The sequence below is a fragment of the Thalia democratica genome, chromosome 3 (assembly GCF_965202585.1).
Source record: "Thalia democratica chromosome 3, ktThaDemo2.hap1.1, whole genome shotgun sequence".
NCBI classification, from domain to species: domain Eukaryota; kingdom Metazoa; phylum Chordata; class Thaliacea; order Salpida; family Salpidae; genus Thalia; species Thalia democratica.
Window position 1 is genome coordinate 42,006,115 of NC_139167.1, and position 22,165 is coordinate 42,028,279.

At 26.8% G+C, this 22,165-nt stretch overlaps 1 protein-coding gene across 1 annotated transcript; it reads right to left on the reverse strand.

The window, feature by feature from the left end:
• Window positions 1–724: 724 nt before the first annotated feature.
• On the reverse strand, window positions 725–9,520 carry LOC145831287 (polyglutamylase complex subunit TTLL1-like). The gene is made up of 9 exons (XM_082938478.1): window positions 9,395–9,520; window positions 6,490–6,572; window positions 6,269–6,398; window positions 5,528–5,659; window positions 4,358–4,527; window positions 3,814–4,005; window positions 3,141–3,330; window positions 1,981–2,346; window positions 725–1,452 (listed from the first exon to the last, which is right to left on the reverse strand). Exons 1-8 carry the CDS (start codon window positions 9,476–9,478, stop codon window positions 2,020–2,022), a joined length of 1,308 nt encoding a protein of 435 aa, XP_082794604.1. The 5' UTR covers window positions 9,479–9,520; the 3' UTR covers window positions 725–1,452; window positions 1,981–2,019.
• Window positions 9,521–22,165: the final 12,645 nt, after the last annotated feature.

The window sequence follows — 22,165 nt, forward strand, 5'->3', positions numbered from 1 at the left end:
ATTTTTACAAAATTTTAATAATAAATTAAGCACTGTACAGTTTTTTATTGAATATCACATTAAATTTATAAGTTTATTATTTGTGTTTTTAACTAGTTATTGTTGAGTGCTTGAGTAAATTGTTTTGTTTATACAATTTTAACCTTATTTATAACTCTCTTAAATTTGCATAATTAACTTTCTTTACAATTTTTATTGCTAAAATTTTTAAATGGAATCACCATATTAATTACGTTTACCAAATTGCATCAACTACATCTTTTCAAGATTTAAAGAGCTTTCAGTCTCCGGATATAAACATCCTTAATAAGTTGTTTCTCATTTAAATTCGTCTTAAGTTAAAATATAACACACCAATCTGGTCTACATAATTTAAAAAAGATATCAATCATATAGAATCTGTTCAAAGAAACTATACTATATTAGTTATAAAGGTTATTGTTTAAAACCCATAAAAATTACAAATAAAAACAAAGAGAACGAACTACAAAAACTCAAGTTGTAACATTTTGACTTTAACGTATTTATATACTTTAGAATTTACAGTCAAAAGTTTTTTAAATCATTAAAATCTTCATAACTTTGTTTTAATTAAATATCTGTAAAGCATTGGTAAAAATAAAGCTTATTGTTGTCTATAGTTTAAAATCGAAAAGTTTAAATAGAATTAAATCAAAGACAAGATATTTAAACAAAACTTAAACTTAGATTTTAACATGTTAAAATATAGGACCAAAACCTTTGAAAATCAATAGCAATAGTAGAGCTACTGTCATTTATAGTTAAAAAAAGAAAAAAAAAAACTAATTTATAAAAAAAACAGAGTTAAGGAACTAAAAAAATCAAATTGTAGTTTTTCTTTAATAATATATTTAGAAATGTATAATCAAAATCATTTAAAAATGCTATATAAATACACTTTACTTATTATCTGTAAGGGGGTAAAATTTTTTTGTTTTTATTTATTGTTGTTTGAAGTTTATTAATCCATTTGCTTTCTAAAAAGTCTATGTTTGGATAATTATTAGTGATGCCTACAAAAATAATTGAAAAAGCTTCTTTAGTTTTTGTTTTTCGATGTAGTGTAGTTTAAGTATATTATAAACTTTAAAACTTTCACATCGTTTATTTAACAGTGATACCTTTAGTTACTAACAATATCACTAGTTAATTCGTAATTTATATGATGTGAAATACTGACTACAACTGAAGGATTTAGTTCACTTAATCAGCTTAAAAAAGTAAACTGCAAAAATTGTTAACGAAAATAAACATATAGTAGACTAAGGGTTTTGCGATCACAAAACCTCCTTGGAATGATCTGGCATGCAGCTTGTAACCAGAAATCGCAGGATCTTTAACATCGGTTGCAAAGTCTTATCGTCGATAGATAAATCTAATGTGAACTATTTGGTTGGTTACATGACAATTCAAATTCCGACAACTCCAATTCTTAAAATAATGTTTTTAATAAGCCACATCTCTAAAAGTATTAAAGTTTTTTTGTAGATCTATTAAATAAAATTATGGTAATAAAAAAATACTGTGCAATAAAGTTTAAAATTAAAGTTTTAGTTAATTATATTTTCGCTACATTTTAAAATCTAAAACTTCTCAAAAACAAATTATCACAATTTTTTTTTTACTTATGTTTATTAAAAGTGCCACTTTTTGTCTTTGACAAGATATTAAAGTGTATCAAAGTAGTGTGACTCGATAACAGAAAAGTTTTTTCGTACACTAGGTCCTTAGACCAAACTTTTTGGGCGCTTTACTGTTGTTCAATAAACAAACATTTTTTTGCTACAGATATTGTATTTATTTGGCAGTTTTAGACTGTAACAACTGTGAATTATTTTTTTTTTCACTTTCTTAAACAGTACTTACATTGTTCTAATATTAACTAGACATTATATTTAGTCTTAAGTTCAATCAATGTGTTTTGTCTAAACCAATAAACAATAAAAGTTCAAAATAAACCTATATCGACATATTTCCTTCTTTTTCTTTAAATAATATCTACTTCCAAGTTGCCGGGCCTCTGTTGCGATTAGAATCTTTCAAGTTGCGATTGTTTGCTACCTTGGAAAGCAAACTCCTCGATCGGTAGCTTGCATCGTCTTTACTGGTGCCGAGAGCGGCTGGCAAGTCTTGATTGTTCTTTGCCAGTTCCTCGTCGTAGAGCAAATCAAACTCGCCCAACGCGCTTTCCGGGGGTTGCTTGTTCCAACGGCAGTCCGGCACTTCACCGTTGGGCGCAATGATGTTGAGCGAGTCGTTGATGAGGTTGTACTTCATGATGCGATCGTTGGCTGTTGTCGAAGAAATAGAAGGAGATGCGTTGACCTTTAGCATTTTGTTTTTGAAAAAATTTATTTACAAAAAGTAATTGATTTGAAATTAAACCCAAGTGTAATAATAACGCTAGAAAATACTTCTAAAACCCAACGAAGGTTCTAAATAAACACTTGGTTAGTTGAAATAATAATTACAAACTTGAATACATGTACATACTTGCAAATAAATATCTATTTAAAATTTATTACAAATATAAACCAAACAAACAAAAGCTTTAGAATTACTATTGCAAGATATAATAAAGTGTAAAAGTGTATGAAAATATTTGAAATTTCAAAAAAGTATATAATATGTATAAATTTTCAAAATTAATTTGATTGTATGAAAATTTTTGGATAGGTAAACGATATAAACACTATAACGCTATAAACAAGTTTTCGAAAACTTTGATTGTTTTTAATATATTTTTACAAGTTTTAAATTTTTGAAATTTTAAAAGTTTGATTGAATCATATTGTGTATTTTAAAACATTTAGTTAAAAAACATACGTTTTATTAATTATTGTCAGTATTTTTTGTTAAAAAATAAAATCAGAGTAAACTGTATTAAAATTTATAATAACATTCGATCTACTAGCTTTTATATTTACAAATTACAAAAAACAACAAAAGTTTAAAGAATTTTTTTGAAAGCTACTTTTTGTTGTTAAAGAAAATAATACTATATCTCTTACCTAAAATCCAACTTTAAGTAAACATATTTAGAAGCATATTAAGTTGAACATAATTAGAAAACTATAAAAATTTAAAACTCCTTAAAATGGTTACAAATAGAAACTAACCTCTATTAGCCAGGGTTTTAATGTGTCGTCAATTATTATATCGTACCCGTATATTTCAAAACAATGTCGATCGTTAGTAATCAGGCTCGAAACTGATTTGAGCGACATCACATTTAGCCAGTTTATTTCGTCAAACAACCGATCGGTAACTTTTTTACCACGAGTGCTTTCCAAATACAGTCTCAAGTTCCTGAATAATATCTGACACTTAATAACGTAGCGTGAAAATAAAAAACCAAAATCATATTTCATAAATCATTACTAAAATTATCTAATAAAAAATTTTTGAGACAGAGCGAAAAGTAATACAATAGACTTTCATAAAATCTTTAAAAAGATTAGTAACATGAGTTAGGAGTTGTAAAAAAACTAAAACATTATTTTATGAATATTTGAAAATGTTATTAAGAAAACTAATTTCTTGCTTGATATGCTTGAGTAAGTACAAAACTATTAAGTAGATGTAAAGTATTTAAAAAAACCTAATTATCATTCATTTAAAAGTACGATATTTCTAATATATCAAACAGCAAATTAAACGACAAAAACATAAACATACAAAACTATCCGAAAGTAGTGTTATAGAACCATCAGTAACTTTTTTTTTATATTGCTATATAAAACAATTTAACACAACATACATTGTAAAAGTCAAATAATATACTACACAAACTTTATAGTCCACTTTCCACCATGAACAGAATTGTACTCATCACCATGTTTTTGAATTGAAACATTAGTCAAATGCACAAACATGTTGTCAAGTTCGCTAGTGGACTGAGAATATTTCACTGTGCAAAACCTGCAGAAGCCCAATCTGTACGTGTAGCATTTCAACGGCCGGTAGGATGTTACTAACACATACCTGTGAAAAAATTAATGAAGTTTTTATTTCAAGTCGAACTAGTTTCATACCTTATAAACTGTTTGAAAGATATTGTGCTATTTTAACTACAATACGCGCAACTATTAAATACTGAACTGTTTGCACAGAGTTTCCTCAATAACACCTTAAAGTTGCTAAACACTGGCTAAACTTGAGTTCAAGTATTCTTAATATATAAATAATTAGAACTTGATACAGTTTCTTTTACAAATAAAAATTCATTCAAGTATACTTTTAGCTTGTAGTTAGTACTAAATACTTTAATATTAAATAATAAATTGTATTTTAAATTAGATTAAATTAAATGTTTTAAAACTTATAAGAGTCTAACATCCTCAAATCGAACTTTTTTCCACCTATTAGTAACGGATTATCGATGTATCTGCTTATGACGTACGAATCTCGACTGCTTGGTTGCACGAAAGAATTAGTTCTTGAGTCACGTGACCATTTTTTTATTTGGGAAAGTTTATTTATAAGAAAAATTCCAATCCCTCTAGCCTTTACAGTACAAAGTTAAAATTAGTATGTTAAGTTAACTTTTTTTTAAAGATAACTAAGATTTTATATACTTAAAATCAAAAACTTAGTTGTCAAAAAATTGTTTAATAAAAAGAACATTTTTAAACTAAAAAAGCTTATTGAAGAAGAGTTAAATACAGAAACTACGATTTAAACATAATTGAAGAAGATGTATATGTAGCTTATATATTATAAACGTGATATAACAAATATTTTATTAACATTGAGCCATAGTTATTTTACTAACTTGATGTTAAAAAAGTCAGACTTTTAAATAAAATATCAAGATTATATTTTTGTTTAAATTTTCATAACTTTAATTTATAATAATGATATTGTAATTAAAAACCAATAACCATAAGTAGATCTAATTTTAGGGTTGAAACATAAAAAGCAGTCTAGTAATAATATGTACATGTATTAAAAATGACCTTCAACAATAATAAATTTTTTGAGATTACATTTTACGAAAACAAGTTCCGATTAAAATTTAATTTTGTAAGACAGCTTAGAAATAATCCATCTTGAACATGAAATTATATTTATTTAAAATCTTTAAAACTACAGTTAAAATATCTTAATTTGTCATACAGTAAAATCTTTAGATAAAATTATTTCTAGGCTGTGGAAATTGTGAAAACTTTATGCTTTGTTTTTTAGTTTTGTACCATATTTACCTTTTTAACTTCTTTTTATTGTATTTTGAAACAATTGTTAGATTATTAATATAAATGATATAAAACCTAACAAAAAGTCACATGCTAATTTTAAGGTGTTACTATTTTCTTCAACTGTCAGACTTGTAAACACTAAATCTAATAAAAGGCTGTAACATAGCTCATGAATAGATTTATTATAATTTTTTGATTATTGAATGAAGCTTTGTTTAAATTTAGCTATATATTTGAGATAAACTTGTTAGTATTTGATAAGGTGTTGTACTTTTCATTAAACATAGGTTACATAAACATAGTTTTACTTTTCCACAGGGTTTCATTATCCATGTACTTGATGGATTTTTACGAAACTCTTCTACAAACATATTGTAATCCGCTGGTAAAATAAAAGTTGTAGGAATATGATCTAAATGAATGTATTTGCCAAATTCGTCCTAAAGGTACTAGAGTTTAAAACATCGTTTAGGTATAACAAAATAAATGGTTACTCATTGGAAAATTAGAAAACATAATAATTATAATTGTTTCTTTACTTTAAAATACTAAACGTCATGTCAATGTTACAGATCATCTGTGTAGTGTAATATTAAAGTATAACGGTAAATAGCTTACATGCGTAAAACTTTTTTTATGTATAAAATCCGCTATAATTTTCGTAACCAGGAATTGCAAAATAATTTCAAAAGTAAAAAAAACTCAAGCCTGTAAACTTCTGTCAGAAACCAAATAAAATATACAGTGGTAATATATTTTTAGTATTTTAAATTCCATTTTTAAAAAGTTATCTTTTAGATATTTAAGTTATAAAAAGAAAGGCACTTAATGTAAACTATATTGATCAAAATTAAGTAACTAGTATAGCCTTTTTTGTCTGCAAATTTCACGATTTAAAAAAATTATGTAAAACTGTTTATCTTTAATGGAAATATACTTTTATATATCGAAATATTACTTTTTTAAAGAATTTATTGCAACAAAAACATAATGTAAACTATTTTTTAATCACCTTGACATGTAAGAAAACAAAATTAAGGTGTGCTAACTTTTTCTGCTAAAGGATGTCCTTCTTTTTCAAGATCTTTTCTGAATCTTTTTATATTCTTTACCATTAAATCTTTTCTTGTTAATTCATAATGGTTTGGAAAATGATTAATTATTTGGTCATCAGATAATCTGTTAGCAATATAAACAATAACAGAAAAAAATCACAAAATTTTTATAGAGTCTATGTTTTAAAAGAACAAATAAAATAAAATATACTAACCTGTATCCAGTATCCAAGCTAAAAATATTTCTTGTAGTCATAACATTAGTCCAATAAAAATTCCAATCTTCATCTGATGAAACCTTTGAACAAAAACCTTTTTTTTTTATTATTATTTCAGTTTCATAAAACTATTTTTGATTATAATATCAGTATTTATAATAGTTTATCTTTTTTAACTTGTCAATTATATAGGTTTTATATATTTATCAGTATTTTTTTATTAATTAATGCTCATGTAGTATTACTGCTTAAATTTAACATTTTTAGTTCTGTTTTTAAAGTTGACAATAACTATTTAAAAGTTATCAATGTAAGAACACTAGTTAATATAATAGTAACATACAATAATTCTGAGTTCATGAGATAAGGACAAGCAAGGTCTATTGTAAAATAAATAAAAATTGTTTGCTTACATAAACTCTATTCAGGTGGAATATTTACATGAAATAAATAACTTTCTCTGTTCATTGAATATGTATAAATAAGAAAAGTTGTTAGTTGTTAAAGTTTTTACATACAAAAAAAGTCACCTGCTTAATTTAGCTTAATTAAATAACATTGTGATAAACTTAAGCCTAGGTATGAAAGTGCTATAATTTTTATCAAAAACATATTTACAGTATTGATAGTAAACGGGACTGCACTGAAAGAGTAATTTTTATATACTGAGAGTAGCACTTCAAGAAAATTTGAAGAAAATTGCACAAAAAATAAAGGAGAATATAGTTTTCTTATAATTTTATAATTTGTAAGAAAGTTTTTATGTAGAGGATTCTTAAAAATAACTATTTTTCTGAAGCAGGTTTTCTTTTTTTTTCTTAAAAAAATAAAAAAAAGCTATAGAACTCTTTTACAAGGTTTCTCAAAAAGCTACCCAAAAATACGCCTAAGACCTTTTTGTGCTGTTCATCATCAGCTCCACAATATCTAGTGCAAGTTTGAAATTATGGCCTAATGGCCCCTTTACTACTCATGGTCGCCCCTTTGCAGCTAAGGCTCTCTATATTTCTAAAATGGCCCCCAAGGGTGCTATATAGTCCACTTTGGGAAACCGTGCTCCAAAGTCAATTAAATTTATTATGTTATAAAAAAGTATTATAGTATATACTTTGAGCTTTCATATGTTAACTTTTCTAAAAATAATGCCCTCTATGCCAATAAACTGTAACCATTATTTTTACTCAAATTTCATACAAAGAGTCCTACTTGGTTATTTAAAACTTAACAATGTTTTTTTTTTTGCTACAAGACTCTTAATATAAGTCTTTAAAACAAATAATGAAGTTTGGAATTTTTTGTGTTAAAGTTGGAAAGTTTATAAGTAGTTTGAAGGTGCAGATTAAAAAAGCAAAAAAGACTAATTTACTGAAATTGATATTCTTAGAAACCTTAAAGCTATCTTTTTTTCAAACTTCAAAAATAAGTTTTTACTTTCAATTAGGTACAAATAAATGTTACTCTTTAAATTTTTTGTGTCAGTTAAATATATTTCACTACTTGTTGTCAGAAACTCAGTAGAAACTTAACATAAAATTATAAATAGTTTTTCACTGAAAACAACTAAATTTGAAATTAAGAGTCATCAATAAGATTGAGAGTGATCAATAAGAGTAATCTTTTAATTAAACTAAAAAACAATTTAAGGAAACAAAAAGGTTAAAGCCATAGGGGGGTAGGCCATGTTTTTTACAAGTTGATCTTATTTTATAGAGTTTTTACTACGATTCAAGTTGCTTTTTACTGTTTTTAAAAATTCGAATTAGTTTTTTAGATATGACCGGCCAAAGTCGGGCCGCATAACAGGTTCCTTATGGGAAGGAAAAACTAAAACGGCGAAAAAAGACTAATTCATTCAAAATCTATCTCCTCCTTCATTTTTTAAGCAATCGTTTCAAACTTTCACAGTCTATTCTTTATACAATAACAAAAAAACGTTATTTGTGACTTTAAAAAATTTCAAGTAAAAATACCTTTTTTTTGAAAAAAAAAAATTATTTTTGATAAAAAATCACTTTTTTTTTTTTTTTTGTCATAAATGTTTTATTTTTTTAAATTATTAAAATTCACAAATAACGTTTTTTTCTCATAATGTAAGAAACATTTCCTGAAAATTTGAAGAAGATTGCTTGAAAAATGAAGGAGAAGATAGATTTTAAAGCCCGTTTTTAAAAACTTGAGAAAAACGGCTATAAAGTTACCCTTTATATACCCTTTATAAAGACAACCCTTTATATAACCAGTCATAAAAAAAAAAGGTTACTTAATATTTTTAAAATCTAAAAAAAGCATCTGAAAGATTATGAAATTTACTATATTATAAGTCTATATGTTATTTTTGGTCAAAAAATTGCTTCTACCCCCCCTATGGCCTTAATTTAAATAAATAAAGACATTTTATAATCTTTTATTTTGTTTGCACAAGAAAGCAGTTTTTTTTTGTCTTTTTTGGAAAAAAATTAGGTAACAAAAACTTTTGAATTTTTAACAAGATAAGTTTCTGAATTTTGCAAAGAAAATTTCATGAAAGTCTTAGGTTAATATCTCAAAAAAATTCTGAGAATAATTTAATATAATAAATTTATTGAAATAGTTTTTTTTTAGTTTATGCCTCCCATAAATAACCTATTTATTCTCTAACTTTGATCACTTATATCTCAAAACTTACTTGGAATTTTAACAAACAGTAAAAAGTAACTAGTAGCTTAGTTATTTATGTAAAAAATAAGACAAACCTTTTTTTATTCAGACCCTCAATGTTAATATTAACCTTTTTTAATTTGATTTATGTATCAAATTTACTAAATAATTGGCATACTAATTTCATTGTTTCAATAATTTAAAAATTTTAGTTAAATTTTCCATTAAAAAATAACCATATACAATTTTATGTAATTCAACTCACTTGTACCCAACCTCTTTTTTCAAAATTATCAATTAAAACAGACTTTTCCATATCAGTTGCATATTTAGTTTTGTTTGTTTTCATTTTCTCAGGAAGTTTACTTTAATTTATTTTATTATAAATAATCTATCAAAAGATACATAAATTTCAAGCAGGATTTTTAGTCATCTAAAAAAAAACAAATAAAATTTAAATTATTATAAAGTTTTATTAAAAAAACTGAAAAACTGTCTATAGTTATTAAAACTATCGTATTTTAATATATTTGATTCTAATTATTTCTGAATTTTAATCGAAGTTAAAAGAGTTTAGAATAAATTTGAAAGCAATTAAAATAAATTTTAATAAGTTTATAATCCATTAAACAAAACTGCACTCATTTACTTATTCTCAAGTTTGCCTTTCTTTGAGTAATAAAAACTATCCTGAGTGACCAAAAAAGTCTTGAGTGACTTTTAACTATCCTAAGTTATATAAAAAACCATAAAAAAATAATTTGCCTTTGGTCCAAACAACTTAGACCTCAAATGTTGAAATAATGGTTTTTCCATTATAAAAATCACAATTTTTATACATTAAAGTTTATTGCAAACAAAATACAAAATAGAAGTACTTTTCGGACACGCTCTTCAATATTTTTTTGTGTCAAAACAAGCTGAAATAATGATTTACTGATAAAAACTAATAAAACTAAGTATTTAAGAAAACAGATTAAATTTAACACAATAGTAATAATTAACAAATTAAGGCAATCGTTTAATCAGAAATAATATAAATGTAACACAACTTTACTAATCAACTAATTTAAGTTCAACGAATTAAACAAAATGGTCAAATAAACAAATTTCTTTTGTTTACAGAGATCTGGCTTTAAGCATAAAATGTATATAGCTTCTAAAGTTTTTAGGTGAAATTCATTACGAGCAACTGATATTATTTTGAAGTTATCCACTTTATAGTTTTCGACACACTTAGGATTAGTAATCAGGTGTTGGCCAATCGCTGAACTACTATTTAGTTTTTTCAAATCATCAAATTTCTTTTCCTCGTTACATGACTTTATCTTGTTTAAAAGGTTTTTTGGAATGTGTTGGTTAATTCTTGCAATCAAATTGTTACTCGTTCTACCCACGTATGTTTTTTTACATAAACATACAAATTTATAAATTACATTGCTGGTGTTTAGGGTGGGTAATTTATCTTTGTTTTTAATCTGAAACAGTTTATTGGTTGAGTATACTATTCGTAAATTAACAGATCTATAGCCATTTTCTACTATTTTCTTCAAATTATTATGCAAAACTGTATTCTGATTGTATGGCAACTTAAGGTATACCGGACACTTTTTTGGACCAAATTTTATTGACTCAAACCTTGTCTTTGTTTTTTGTATTGTGTTCTTTATTATGTCTAGAGGGTAACCTAAAGTCGCAAAGATTCTTTCCACATTTGATAATTCTGTTTCTAAATATTTTTCAGAACAAATTTTCATTGCTCTATATGTAAGGCAACTGATTAGATTTAGTTTTTGTCTCATTGGACTGTATGAGTTATAAGGGACATAGTCCCCACTGAAGGTACTTTTTCTAAAAATGTTCGTATAGAACATTTGATTCTCCCTATTGACCATAACATCTAAGAATGCTAAATTGTTTTCAGTTGCTGTTTCCATAGTAAATTCGAGGTTTGTATGCATGCTATTGAGTTTTAATAGAAATTCATCTCTGTCTTTATCGTCTGTAAAGATGGCAAACGTGTCATCTACATAACGTTTGTAATAAATGGGAGAGATATCTTTTATGAGTTGTTGTTCATGGAAACCAACAAAAATGTTTGAGAGAATAGGACCAAGTGGCGACCCCATTGATATACCGTCAATTTGCTTATACATATGATTATTAAAGCTAAATTCTACTCCACAACATGCTAATATTAATAATTCTTTGAAGACTTCTGGTTTTAGGTATTTTGGAGCTAATCTGTATTTAAATAGTTCATTCACAACTAAATTGATGCACTCCTTAATCGGTAAGCTAGTAAAAAGAGACTTGATATCGAAGGAGCACATACTAATGTTTTCCTGACTGATTTTTAACTGTCTAATATCATCAGCAAACCTGAATGAGTCTTTAATACAATGGATTGAGTATACTGATTCTAATGGTTTCAACATTTCCACACACCATTTAGCAATCTTATGTTGCGGTGAATTAATCATTGAAAGGACTGGTCTCAGAGGTACTTTTGCTTTGTGTGTTTTTGGCAACCCATACAGTCTGGGTCTGCATGACCCGGATGGGCGTATAGCGTCATAAACGCTTGCAGTGATTTTATTATTATTTTTCAAAGATAGTAATCTTCGTTGAGTTGCACTTTCTATTTTTTGGGTATTATCACAATTATTCGCTGGACCCAATTTTACAAATTTATTGGTGTCCAGTAGGATATCATTCATTTTTGCCAGGTACTTATCTTTTTGGAGTAACACTACTCCACTGCCTTTGTCGGGCTTAGAAATAAACAAATTTGGATTATTGACTAACTGTTTTGCAGTTTTACTGAATTCGTTGTAAAAGTTGTCCAATTGAGTTGAACTTTTGTTCTTATCTTTGTAGTTTAGCGCTATTGCCACCAATTTTGCATTTAACGTCTTTTTTGTTAACTCATTCAGTGGTTTGTGATGATTAAGGCTCAATGACCAAAAGGTCTTTCTCCACACAATTCCATTGACCATAGTTGTGAGCGTTCACATTTTTCTTTCTTTCATAAGAATTCAAAAGTTACAAAATATCTTGAATCCTGAGTGTGTGAAAGAAAGAAAGAAAAATGTGAATGCTCACAACTAAGGTTAATGGATTGGTGTGGAGAAGGACCTTTTGGTCATCGAGCTGCACACCATTTATTTGTAATTAATTCTTTGAGCTAACTTTAAAACAATAATGAAAAAATAAAAACAAAAACTTAGAAAGTAACTGTATATACAATTTTTTTTTTTAAGTTTAAAAATGGTAAGCACCCTTTTATAACCCATTACTGCCAATATTGACCATGGAAACCATAGTCTACCATGGGCTCCACACCATCTCCTACCCTAGATTTCTATTTTTATGATCATGTAGATTCACATTTTTCTTGTTGCCCTTTCTACAAGAGCAACCACAAAAAATGCAAGAAATATCTCAAAATTGAATAAATGGGGAGAGTTAGTAATGTCAGTATACATAAAATATTTAGTAATGTCATAAAACTGTAAGAGCGTCATGTATTTTAAAATAGTGTCTTCAAGTTTCTAGTACAGTGCTTCCTCGCTAATCCGGCCGGTTTTAGTCAAGAAGTTGACTTATTTTCTTTAGCGTTTTTAGCGTTTAATTTCATTTTACTTCAAAAAAGTATTCAATTAACGTTTTATAAGTATGCAAGCAATATATTGTTACGTCATAATAAAGTATCATTTGTATAATCTTTAGTTTTTTTTCATACTTTTCCCGCTCAGTTGTAACAAACTTGTTTATTATTCATTTGCAATTCTTCTGTCTTTGCTAAGCAAGTTACACTTTAATATACTACAATCAACATATCTGGTTAAAAAATGGATAAGACAGCAAAGAAACAAAAACGCGTTCAACTAACAATTGAAAACAAGTTAAAAGTTTGCGAAATGGCAAACAATAATGTGCCTAAAGCTGTTATAATGAGCCAGTTTAACATTGGTAAGTCAACTTTAAATGACATTTTGAGAGGCAAAGAAAAGTTCAAAAAGTTTAAAACCGAAAAGGAGGAGCTGGGACTAATTGGAGCTGCTAAAACGGCAAAAAAAGTAGAGGGAGGCGTCTTTGACAAGCTAGACAGCGCCCTTTAAATTTGGTTTCGTCAGGAACGTGAAAAGGGTTGTCCAATAACTGGCCCAATACTATTAGAAAAAGCCTCCGAGTTCCATCGTTTAAGTTACAGTGAACACTCAAGGCCCTTTTCAGCAAGTACGGGGTTTCAATGGAGGTTTTGCAGGAGATTTGGCTTGCGTAATCATAAAATAAATGGCAAAAAATTAAGTGCAGATAGTTCAGCTGCTAATAAATTCATAAATGAGTTTTCTGTCATAACTGAGGGCTATTTTGAACACCAAATTTTTAACTGCGATGAAACTGGGTTATACTTCAGAATGTTGCCTGGTCATACATTAGCTTCAGTTAACGACCGGCCAGATGGAACGAAGAAAGCAAAGGACAGGGTAACAATAAACGCATGTGCTAATGCAAGTGGCACAATAAAGCTACCTTTATTGTTAATTGGAAAGGCTAAAAACCCGCGTTGTTTCCGTAACCTCAACAAGGAAGCGCTGCCAGTTGTCTATTGTAGTCAAAAAAATGCTTGGGTCGATCATGACATTTTTTGCGATTGGTTTTTTAACTGTTTTGTTCCCGAAACAAAACAAAGACTAAGTGAACTTGGGCAAGAAAAGAAGGCAATTTTGTTCCTTGACAATTGTTCTGCTCATCCTAGTGAGGACGAACTTGTATCAGCTGATGGAAAAATCACTGCAAAGTTTCTGCCTCCAAACGTTACTTCACTCGTACAACCAATGGATCAAGGTGTACTCGAGTCCATAAAAAGGGTTTATAGAAAGTCAATTCTTAGAGATCTTATATCACAATCAACTTTCACAATTGAAGATTTTTACACATTTACAGAAGATGATATTCAAAGATGGATGAGTTGCAATGGTCCTGGATATGAGCATATGGACGAGCAAGGAATTGTTGAACTGGTTACTGGGGATAACAAAAAAGAGGCTCTTGAAGTTGTTGAAGATGAAATTGGTGTTTCCCAGCCTTCTAAGTGTCCATTTTCTCATGCTGAAGCCATGCAGAAAATGGACGATTCTTAGCTTACTATTGTTGCCAACCAGAAGCCACACCTGAAGATGTGTCAAAACTCATCCAATTTTGTGAGTTTTCTGCTAAGAAACGAGAAAGCACTGTAAAACAATCTTCCATATTTTCTTTTTTCAAAAACAAATCTTAATTTAGTTAAAGTGTTAACAGTGTAGTTTTTTTCCATTAATTTTGAACTTATAAAATTTTGTTTTGTTTAGTTTTGTCTGTTTTAATTCTTTTTTCTTTGAATAAATTAAATTAACAGAAATTTTATACTGCGTTTTGTTATATACATTCATAATATAACTAAGGTAGATAATTTGTAAAAAAAGCGATATTTTGTTCTTATCCCGCCAAAGGCAAATCTGGCTGTATTTTCAAAAAAATCTTGGCCAACTTGGCCGGATTAGCGAGGAAGCACTGTATATGTGTTTGTAGGTAAATAAAAATAGAGCAAAAAAAATTGTTTAACTGTTTTATAGATTTGTAAACAATTCAGTTTTAAACAATAAAATCTAGCACTAATAATTGATAGAATTTTTTAAAACTACTTAAAATAAAATCACTCCTAACAATAAACAGCTAAATTTAAAAAAATCAAAATAATAAAATTTAACAAATATTCTGAAAAAAATAAAGTAAAAATAAAAGTATTTAATTGAGTTAAATAAACTGTTTGTAAACCTAAAACTAATTTTTAACAAATAAAATTAAATAACCAGAATGTCTAAAAAATATCAAGTTTTTACTTCTAAATTTAGAATCTTTATCTTCTGAAACAAATTGACAATTAATATATAGTAAACAAAAAACTACAAAATAGAATTAAAAAAGAAAAATAATACATCTACTTGTTTAATCACACTGTAAATGAGGACAAAACAATACTATTAAATTTTATGTACAAGAAACATATTAAAAAAGTATGTATAATAAATAAAATAATAAAAATAATAAAACCAACCTACACCAATCCAGCTCTACCTTTACCCAGTTTATAAGACTAACAGCAATCAGCCCAAAAAAAAGTTTAAGACAAACACCAATATAAAGATATAAGTTTAATATGTGGCAACCTTGTAACTATCAAGGCCACATACCATTTAAAATAAAAACATGCTTGCGGGCTGCATTTTCCCCTTACATTTGCCTGACCTCTGCTCTAAAACCATAAACTGTTTGTGAAGGTAAAGCAAGTAAGTTACACCATGTATTATTTAACCTACTCTGAAAAGCAAAAAAATTGTTTTCGAATAGTTAGTAAAAAGTTTACTTTTTTCATATAACAGTTTTAAAAGGTTTATTTTAAAACTAGCTAGTTAACAGTAGATAATTTTATTCTTTGGTATAACCTAATTCAGAGACTGTTATATGTTAATAGCTAAATAGTAAAATTCTCTTACTTGAAAACTTTTCTTCTATATTAATAATTAAGAAACTTGAGTCTTCGTTGCTAAGCAACTTAACTGTAATTTAAGGTTAATAACCTTATTAAAGATTCAAATGGTTTTTTTCGGTGCATAACTTATTTTGAAAATATAACAAAACATTTAATTTTTTCCTTAAATTTATTTGAGATCTTTCATAATAAGTCTTATTTAAAATTGTATCTTACTAAATAAAACTGAGTTGAAATTGAAATAAGACTAAAATGTAGTTAAAGTTTTAAAATGTAAAATGACGTTATAATCGAATGTAAAAAATAACTAATTGCTAATACTGAAGAATTTTGCTGTACTAATAAAACTCGTTAGATTAAAATCAAACTAAGATAAACCAGTGATGAAAAAAAAACACACATTTTAAAAACAAAGTTTTACGAGAAACTAGTTACTTAAAAATTACTTAATATAAAGGTTTAAAAAGTCTACTTTGGTGTACGAACTTTTTCTGCTTACATAAACTAGGCCTTAAAAATTGAATGCATAAGGCTTCTAGAATATGTAGCTGAAAAGAGTACTCCGCTCTAAGAAAAATGAAAAGTTCTCTTTTTTATAATTTTTTGCGCAGTCATGATTGTCGAACAAATGTTGCCCAATCGCCGAGAAGTATTTTTTCATAGGTTTCTCCGAAAGACCATCAAACCAGCTTTTCAAGATTTTCGGAACATGCTGATTGATTCTTACGTGAATCTTTGAGATGTTTTTCCGACGTACTCACTACCACAGTGACAACTAAATTTATAGATGGTGTCACTTTTTTATTTGGTGGGAGAAACGTCTTTGTAAATTCAACTTAGATATCGATCAGTATACAAAATTGTTCTTAAAAGAGCTGAAAACCTGGCTTAAATCCTCAGAAATTATACTGGATAAACCTCTCAGAAATATTTCCAATGTAAAGAAGTTTTAAGTATACTGGACATTTCTGAGGGCTAATCATTTTTAAAGCTGTTGAACTTCTTGCTTTTGTTATAACTTTTGAAACTAAGTTAACTAGATAACCAAGGGCAAGATAGTATTTTGAAGTAATTTCAAATCGCCTTCAAGATAGCAAGGAGAACAAAGTCTATTAAAACGCTTCACCATACCCGTTAAAACTCCTAACTTCTGCTTGACTGGACCAAAAGATGCCAATGGAACATATAATGCTTCTAAATTTAATTTACGATGGATTTTATTTAGAAGTTCCCCATTAAATAATCGTTGGTGATAAACATCTAAAAAGTTTAATGAGTTGTTTTGTTCTTCTTCTTTTGTAAAATTAAGGTTTTTGTGAAGATTATTTAGGTAATTTAGAAAACTGGAACTTTCTTGTTTTTTTTCTAAAATGACAAAAGTGTCATCTACGTATCGAAGATATACAAGAGGACTTTTACAGTTCAAAAACAACTCACTTATGGAGTTAACCTGGTTATATAAAACTATTTAACTATAGAGTTTAACACAAATAAATAGGACACACACACAGCAATCTATACACTAATAGAAGATTACATATATAAAACTTTGTTTTATAATAAAAATTATTAAGATATTATATTAGATGTATTAAACTATGTTTAACTTATATTGCAAAAATATATTAATAATAATCATAATGAATTTTTTATTGTTTTAAATACGAGCGTACTAATTGTCTTGCCTAGTGGACAATGTATTGAACGTTGCAAGACAAAAGACAATGCTGTCGTCAATGGTCAATGCTAGCAAATGGTTGCTTCATGCTTGCATGTATAAACCGTTTGTAAATTAAAGACTGCAAGTATTTCGGTTGTGACTAACTAATAAGTATTAATCAGGACGAAACCGGTCTCAGTCTACCGAAAGCTTGTGGTTAGATGATCGAATTGGTATGATCAACCCTTTTGTTAAACTTGAGCTTGTCTCACGGCATTCGGAAGTCCAGGCTTCTGCTTTGCTGACTTTTGCCAATATTTTTATTGATAATAATAATAAAAAAAAATAATAATAATAATAATAATAATAATAATAATAATAATAATAATAATAATAATAATAATCATAATAATAATAATAATAATAATAATAATAATAATAATAATAATAATAATAATAATAATAATAATAATAATAATAATAATAATAATAGCAATAACAATAACAATAACAATAACAATAACAATAACAATAACAATAACAATAACAATAACAATAACAATAATAATAATAATAATAATAATAATAATAATAATAATAATAATAATAATAATAATAATAATAATAATAATGATAATAATAATAATAATAATAATAATAATAATAATAATAATAATAATAATAATAATAATAATAATAATAATAATAATAATAATAATAATAATAATAATAATAATAATAATAATAATAATAATAATAATAATAATAATAATAATAATAATAATAATAATAATAATAATAATAATATTAATAGTAATAATAATAATAATAATAATAATAATAATAATAATAATAATAATAATGGGAGTAATCCGTACTGTGCATTGAAATATAAAATATAATCTAAACACTTTAAACTGCTGTTATATCAATTAAAAACATTTTTATAAACACAGTGACAAAATAAATAATAAATAAAGTAAACATGTAAAAAAATATAAACAAAAATAATTTTGCTTTTCTTTTCTCCGTCTGCTTCAGTTTATTAAAGTATTGTTTTTCTTTTAGTTTTTTGTGTATAGTTGAATGCTATTTGACGTAGTCATTTGCAACAACTCCCATTTATCAGTTATTTTGTTCAAGCTTACTAGGTTGTTTTGGACGACCATGGTTGCGTTTGCAACGACCAACTCGCTGTACAACAGAGACTTTGGGATTCGCTCTTCACCCATCCTTAAAACATAACCGAGTTAACAAAGCCTGCGTTGACTGAGAGCAAAGTACATGTAAAACTGGTGGGTCTCAAGACTTTTGTTGCCAATTGCCATGCGAAAGGAAGCGACGAAGATATTCAGGTGGATGGTGTTGATTTTCTTGTCTTGTACGCTAGACAATGTCCATGTTTTACTACCCTATTACAGAGTACTGCATACACAGGAAAAATAAACGTTAGCCTTTGTGCGAATGCTTAACTTTTGGTTATGCCAAAATATTTCGGTCAAACGACCAAAAGTGCCTGAGGCTTTACCAATACGACTAAAAATTTCTGTGCGTTTGACGCAACATTTCAGCCAAAGTGTTCGAGTTTTTTTTTAGTTTTTTTATCCTTGCAAATGATCTTGATTGATGGTAGAATATCTTTTTCTGGCTAAGGATTTTCGTTTTTTAAGACTAAATGTATGGCCGAAATCTGAGTATGCCAAAATAAATTGAATTATTAGGGACTGCAAGTCTAGGGCAGAGTTAGCAACGAGTGCAGCATCATTAGCAAGAATTTAGTGTGATAACTTTTAAGATTTCGCTTTGCTCTCAGATATGCAAGGTTGAAAAGGCGATCATTAAAACAACTACTAGAACTTAATTACTGTACTTGGTGAGCCAAAAGCGCCCTTTAACAGGATTAAAAGGAAAATTTACAAGTATGATAAAAATTAGTTTTAGAGTAAAATACTTGAGCTAATTTCGTTTATAGATTATTATATTTTAGATTGTTGTTTTTAGGACAAAATGAAAAATAATCTTTAGTAAATATTGCAAACGTAAATCTGACAGCTAAAGTTTAAAATGAACAAATCCGGCACCTTATGTACATAAAGCTATTATACCTGACTAACTAAATAGAGATATTTTTCTACCCTTATGCATCTAGTTAGTTTTATTAAAAGTTAGTTTAAGTCTGTTTATAATAAACAGGTTTGTGTTTTTTTAAGTTTTAAAATCTTGTTTAAGTTGAATTATATTATAAGTATATTATTATGAGTCATCTGCAAAATTTAGATTTCTTAAGCTGGCATTGTTCTGCAAACTGTTAATACGTATTTAAAAAGTTAAGGTCCTAATATTTAACCTTGTGGCAAACCAACATAAATGTTTTAGGAGGTTGGAGCATACCTTCTAAAATTCAAAATCTCTTTTCTTTCAGTTAATAACACCCAAAAAAAAACGTATTATTCCTGCTATAACATAGCACTTAAATATGTTTATCATAATATCACTATACACACTATGAAAAACTTTATCTAGATTTTGTTAGATTGCACTAACCGCTTCACGCTTATCAAGCGTATACAAAAGTCCTCTAAGTCGGTAGGTAGAATGGTCCTCTCTGAAACCAATTTGTGATTAGCGTACGATGTTATACATAGTTAGAAAAAACTACATAAACGGTGGTATAATATGTAGTTTTCTAGTTCTTTAACTTAAATTAAATGAAATTGAAACTTTCTTAAAGTTTCTTGGTGGTTTTTATTGATTCTGAAATAAATATTAGTACTGTTTTTGCTAAATCTAAGCTGTTTGGATTTTGGATGCTTACCTACATAATATGCCTTATTAATTAATTAAATACCGAAAGATACAATACTGTTATTATTTTAAGAGTTTTAGCTAAAATTTCGTCTTACCACTAGGTGTTTAAAATCTAAGCTTTTCAATTGTTATATATTTCAAATTTTCTCACATCCAACCAGTAAAACTGTTGCTGTTATTTTCTAGATATTATAAGAGAAATTTAGTGTGCTTAAAAAATTTTAATGTCTACTTTCCAATAGTAAGCTGACATATTAATCATACCCATTCAGTTTTTAAAAAACACATTTCAACTTATATATGCTTGTGTGGAAACGTACTGCCTTTATTTTTTATTACTGATACCATTTACTATACACTCTTCACATTTAGAATGTATTCACACTATAGTTTTAAATTATGTTTTCAAACTATGCCTTTTTGGACATCATTTTTATTTCTAAAGTTTGTTTCTTAATTTTTTCTAATCTTGTTTTTTAACTTGATTAATGAAGCTGTTTTAACAAAGGTTTTTGTATAACTTTATATATTGTTTTGTGGATATGTCAGCTTAATTTATGAATAAAGCTTTTAAACTAACCTAAATGTAGAACATTTATATATTAATTATTATTACTATAATAATAAAACTTTTTCACAGTTTTCTTTCTATATTAAACTATCAAATGTTTCTTTGTGTCAAGTGAGTTATACACTTCAACGAAGTTCTGTAAAAAAATAACCACTGTAAGGGAAGAATATAAGATAAAAAAGATGAATTTGTTTATTTACTAAACGAGTCAAAACTATAGACCAATAGTAAATATTAGGTGCAATATATGTTATTAAGTCCTACTGTTACAAATTATTAAAAAAGAGTAAAAAGACAAACATTAATTAATGAATTTACAAAATCAATAAATAGATTTAAACTCAAGTACTACGGAATGCTATATAATCATCATTTAATTGTAAGTTAAGATAATTAAAGCTATTTAAACTTGGAGTAATACAAAACTATAATTATCATATTAATCATTAAGTATTTGATTACTGCTCAAACTGTTTTTAATTTAATTAAAGTTATTTTTACGAAATATTCTTTCGCAACAAGCATTCATATATGACGTTTCTAGTTTTATTACTTTAAACTTTTTTGATATATTTTAAAACAAATATCTATTTTACATGGATAGGAAGTTTCGTAGATATTTAACATTGCGATATTTGGATATACAAAGAAATGTTATATAACTTTACGGAATTGAAAAGGTAACTTCTAGTCCATTTGGAATCCTGAAACTTTACAGGATTCCTCTTCAGAGGTTCTATTTTTATGATTTATTTTTATTTAAAACTGATATTAATTAATTATACAAAAAATTAAAATTTAAATTTTGATTATTTATAAAACTTTATGGAAAGTTTTGAACTAACATCATTGTTCATTCAAGCGTCAAAGAGAAAGCTCTCAAAGTCATATGGTTTACTGATGCAAGATGATCACAATTAAAATAAGGAGAAAATTAATTGTACACAAGAAAATACTGATGTAATGCAGCATAAAGTCTAGTAAATTATAACAAAAATTTTGTAGAAGTTTAATGAGTTTTTATTACAGTAATTCAAGATTAATACTAATCAACAATTGTTTTAACATCTTAACTTTTGGTTTTTTATACAAGAAAAAGTTTAACCGACTGTTTAACGAAACATTAAAAAAAAAAAAACAAAGGTATAGTTGAAAGTTTTTTAGTACTTGAACTCTTGTTTAATTTTAATGCATCATTGTTCAGCTATAATGAACAATGATGCAAGCTCAAAACATTCCATCAAATTTAATAAGTAATCAAGTTTTAAACTATAATTTTTTTGTATAATTTAAAAATAGAAGTTTAAAATAAAAATGAGTTATAATTTTTAAATTAAAAAAATAATTTGTGAGACAGTTTTTACTAGGCTAGCTAGCGTTAATATTGCGTTTAAGTAAGTATATTTAAATTATAATAATATGAAAAAATTTTCAATAAAACTTTAAAATAAAAACAAAT

Coding starts and splice junctions, on each gene's coding strand:
- LOC145831287 (XM_082938478.1), bottom strand. CDS start 9,478: ATGAAAACAAACAAAACTAAATATGCAACTGATATGGAAAAGTCTGTT. Junction 3,331..3,813: donor GGTGGAAAGTGGACTATAAA/GTTTGTGTAGTA, acceptor GATATTATTCAG/GAACTTGAGACTGTATTTGG. Junction 2,347..3,140: donor TAAAACCCTGGCTAATAGAG/GTTAGTTTCTAT, acceptor AAAATGCTAAAG/GTCAACGCATCTCCTTCTAT.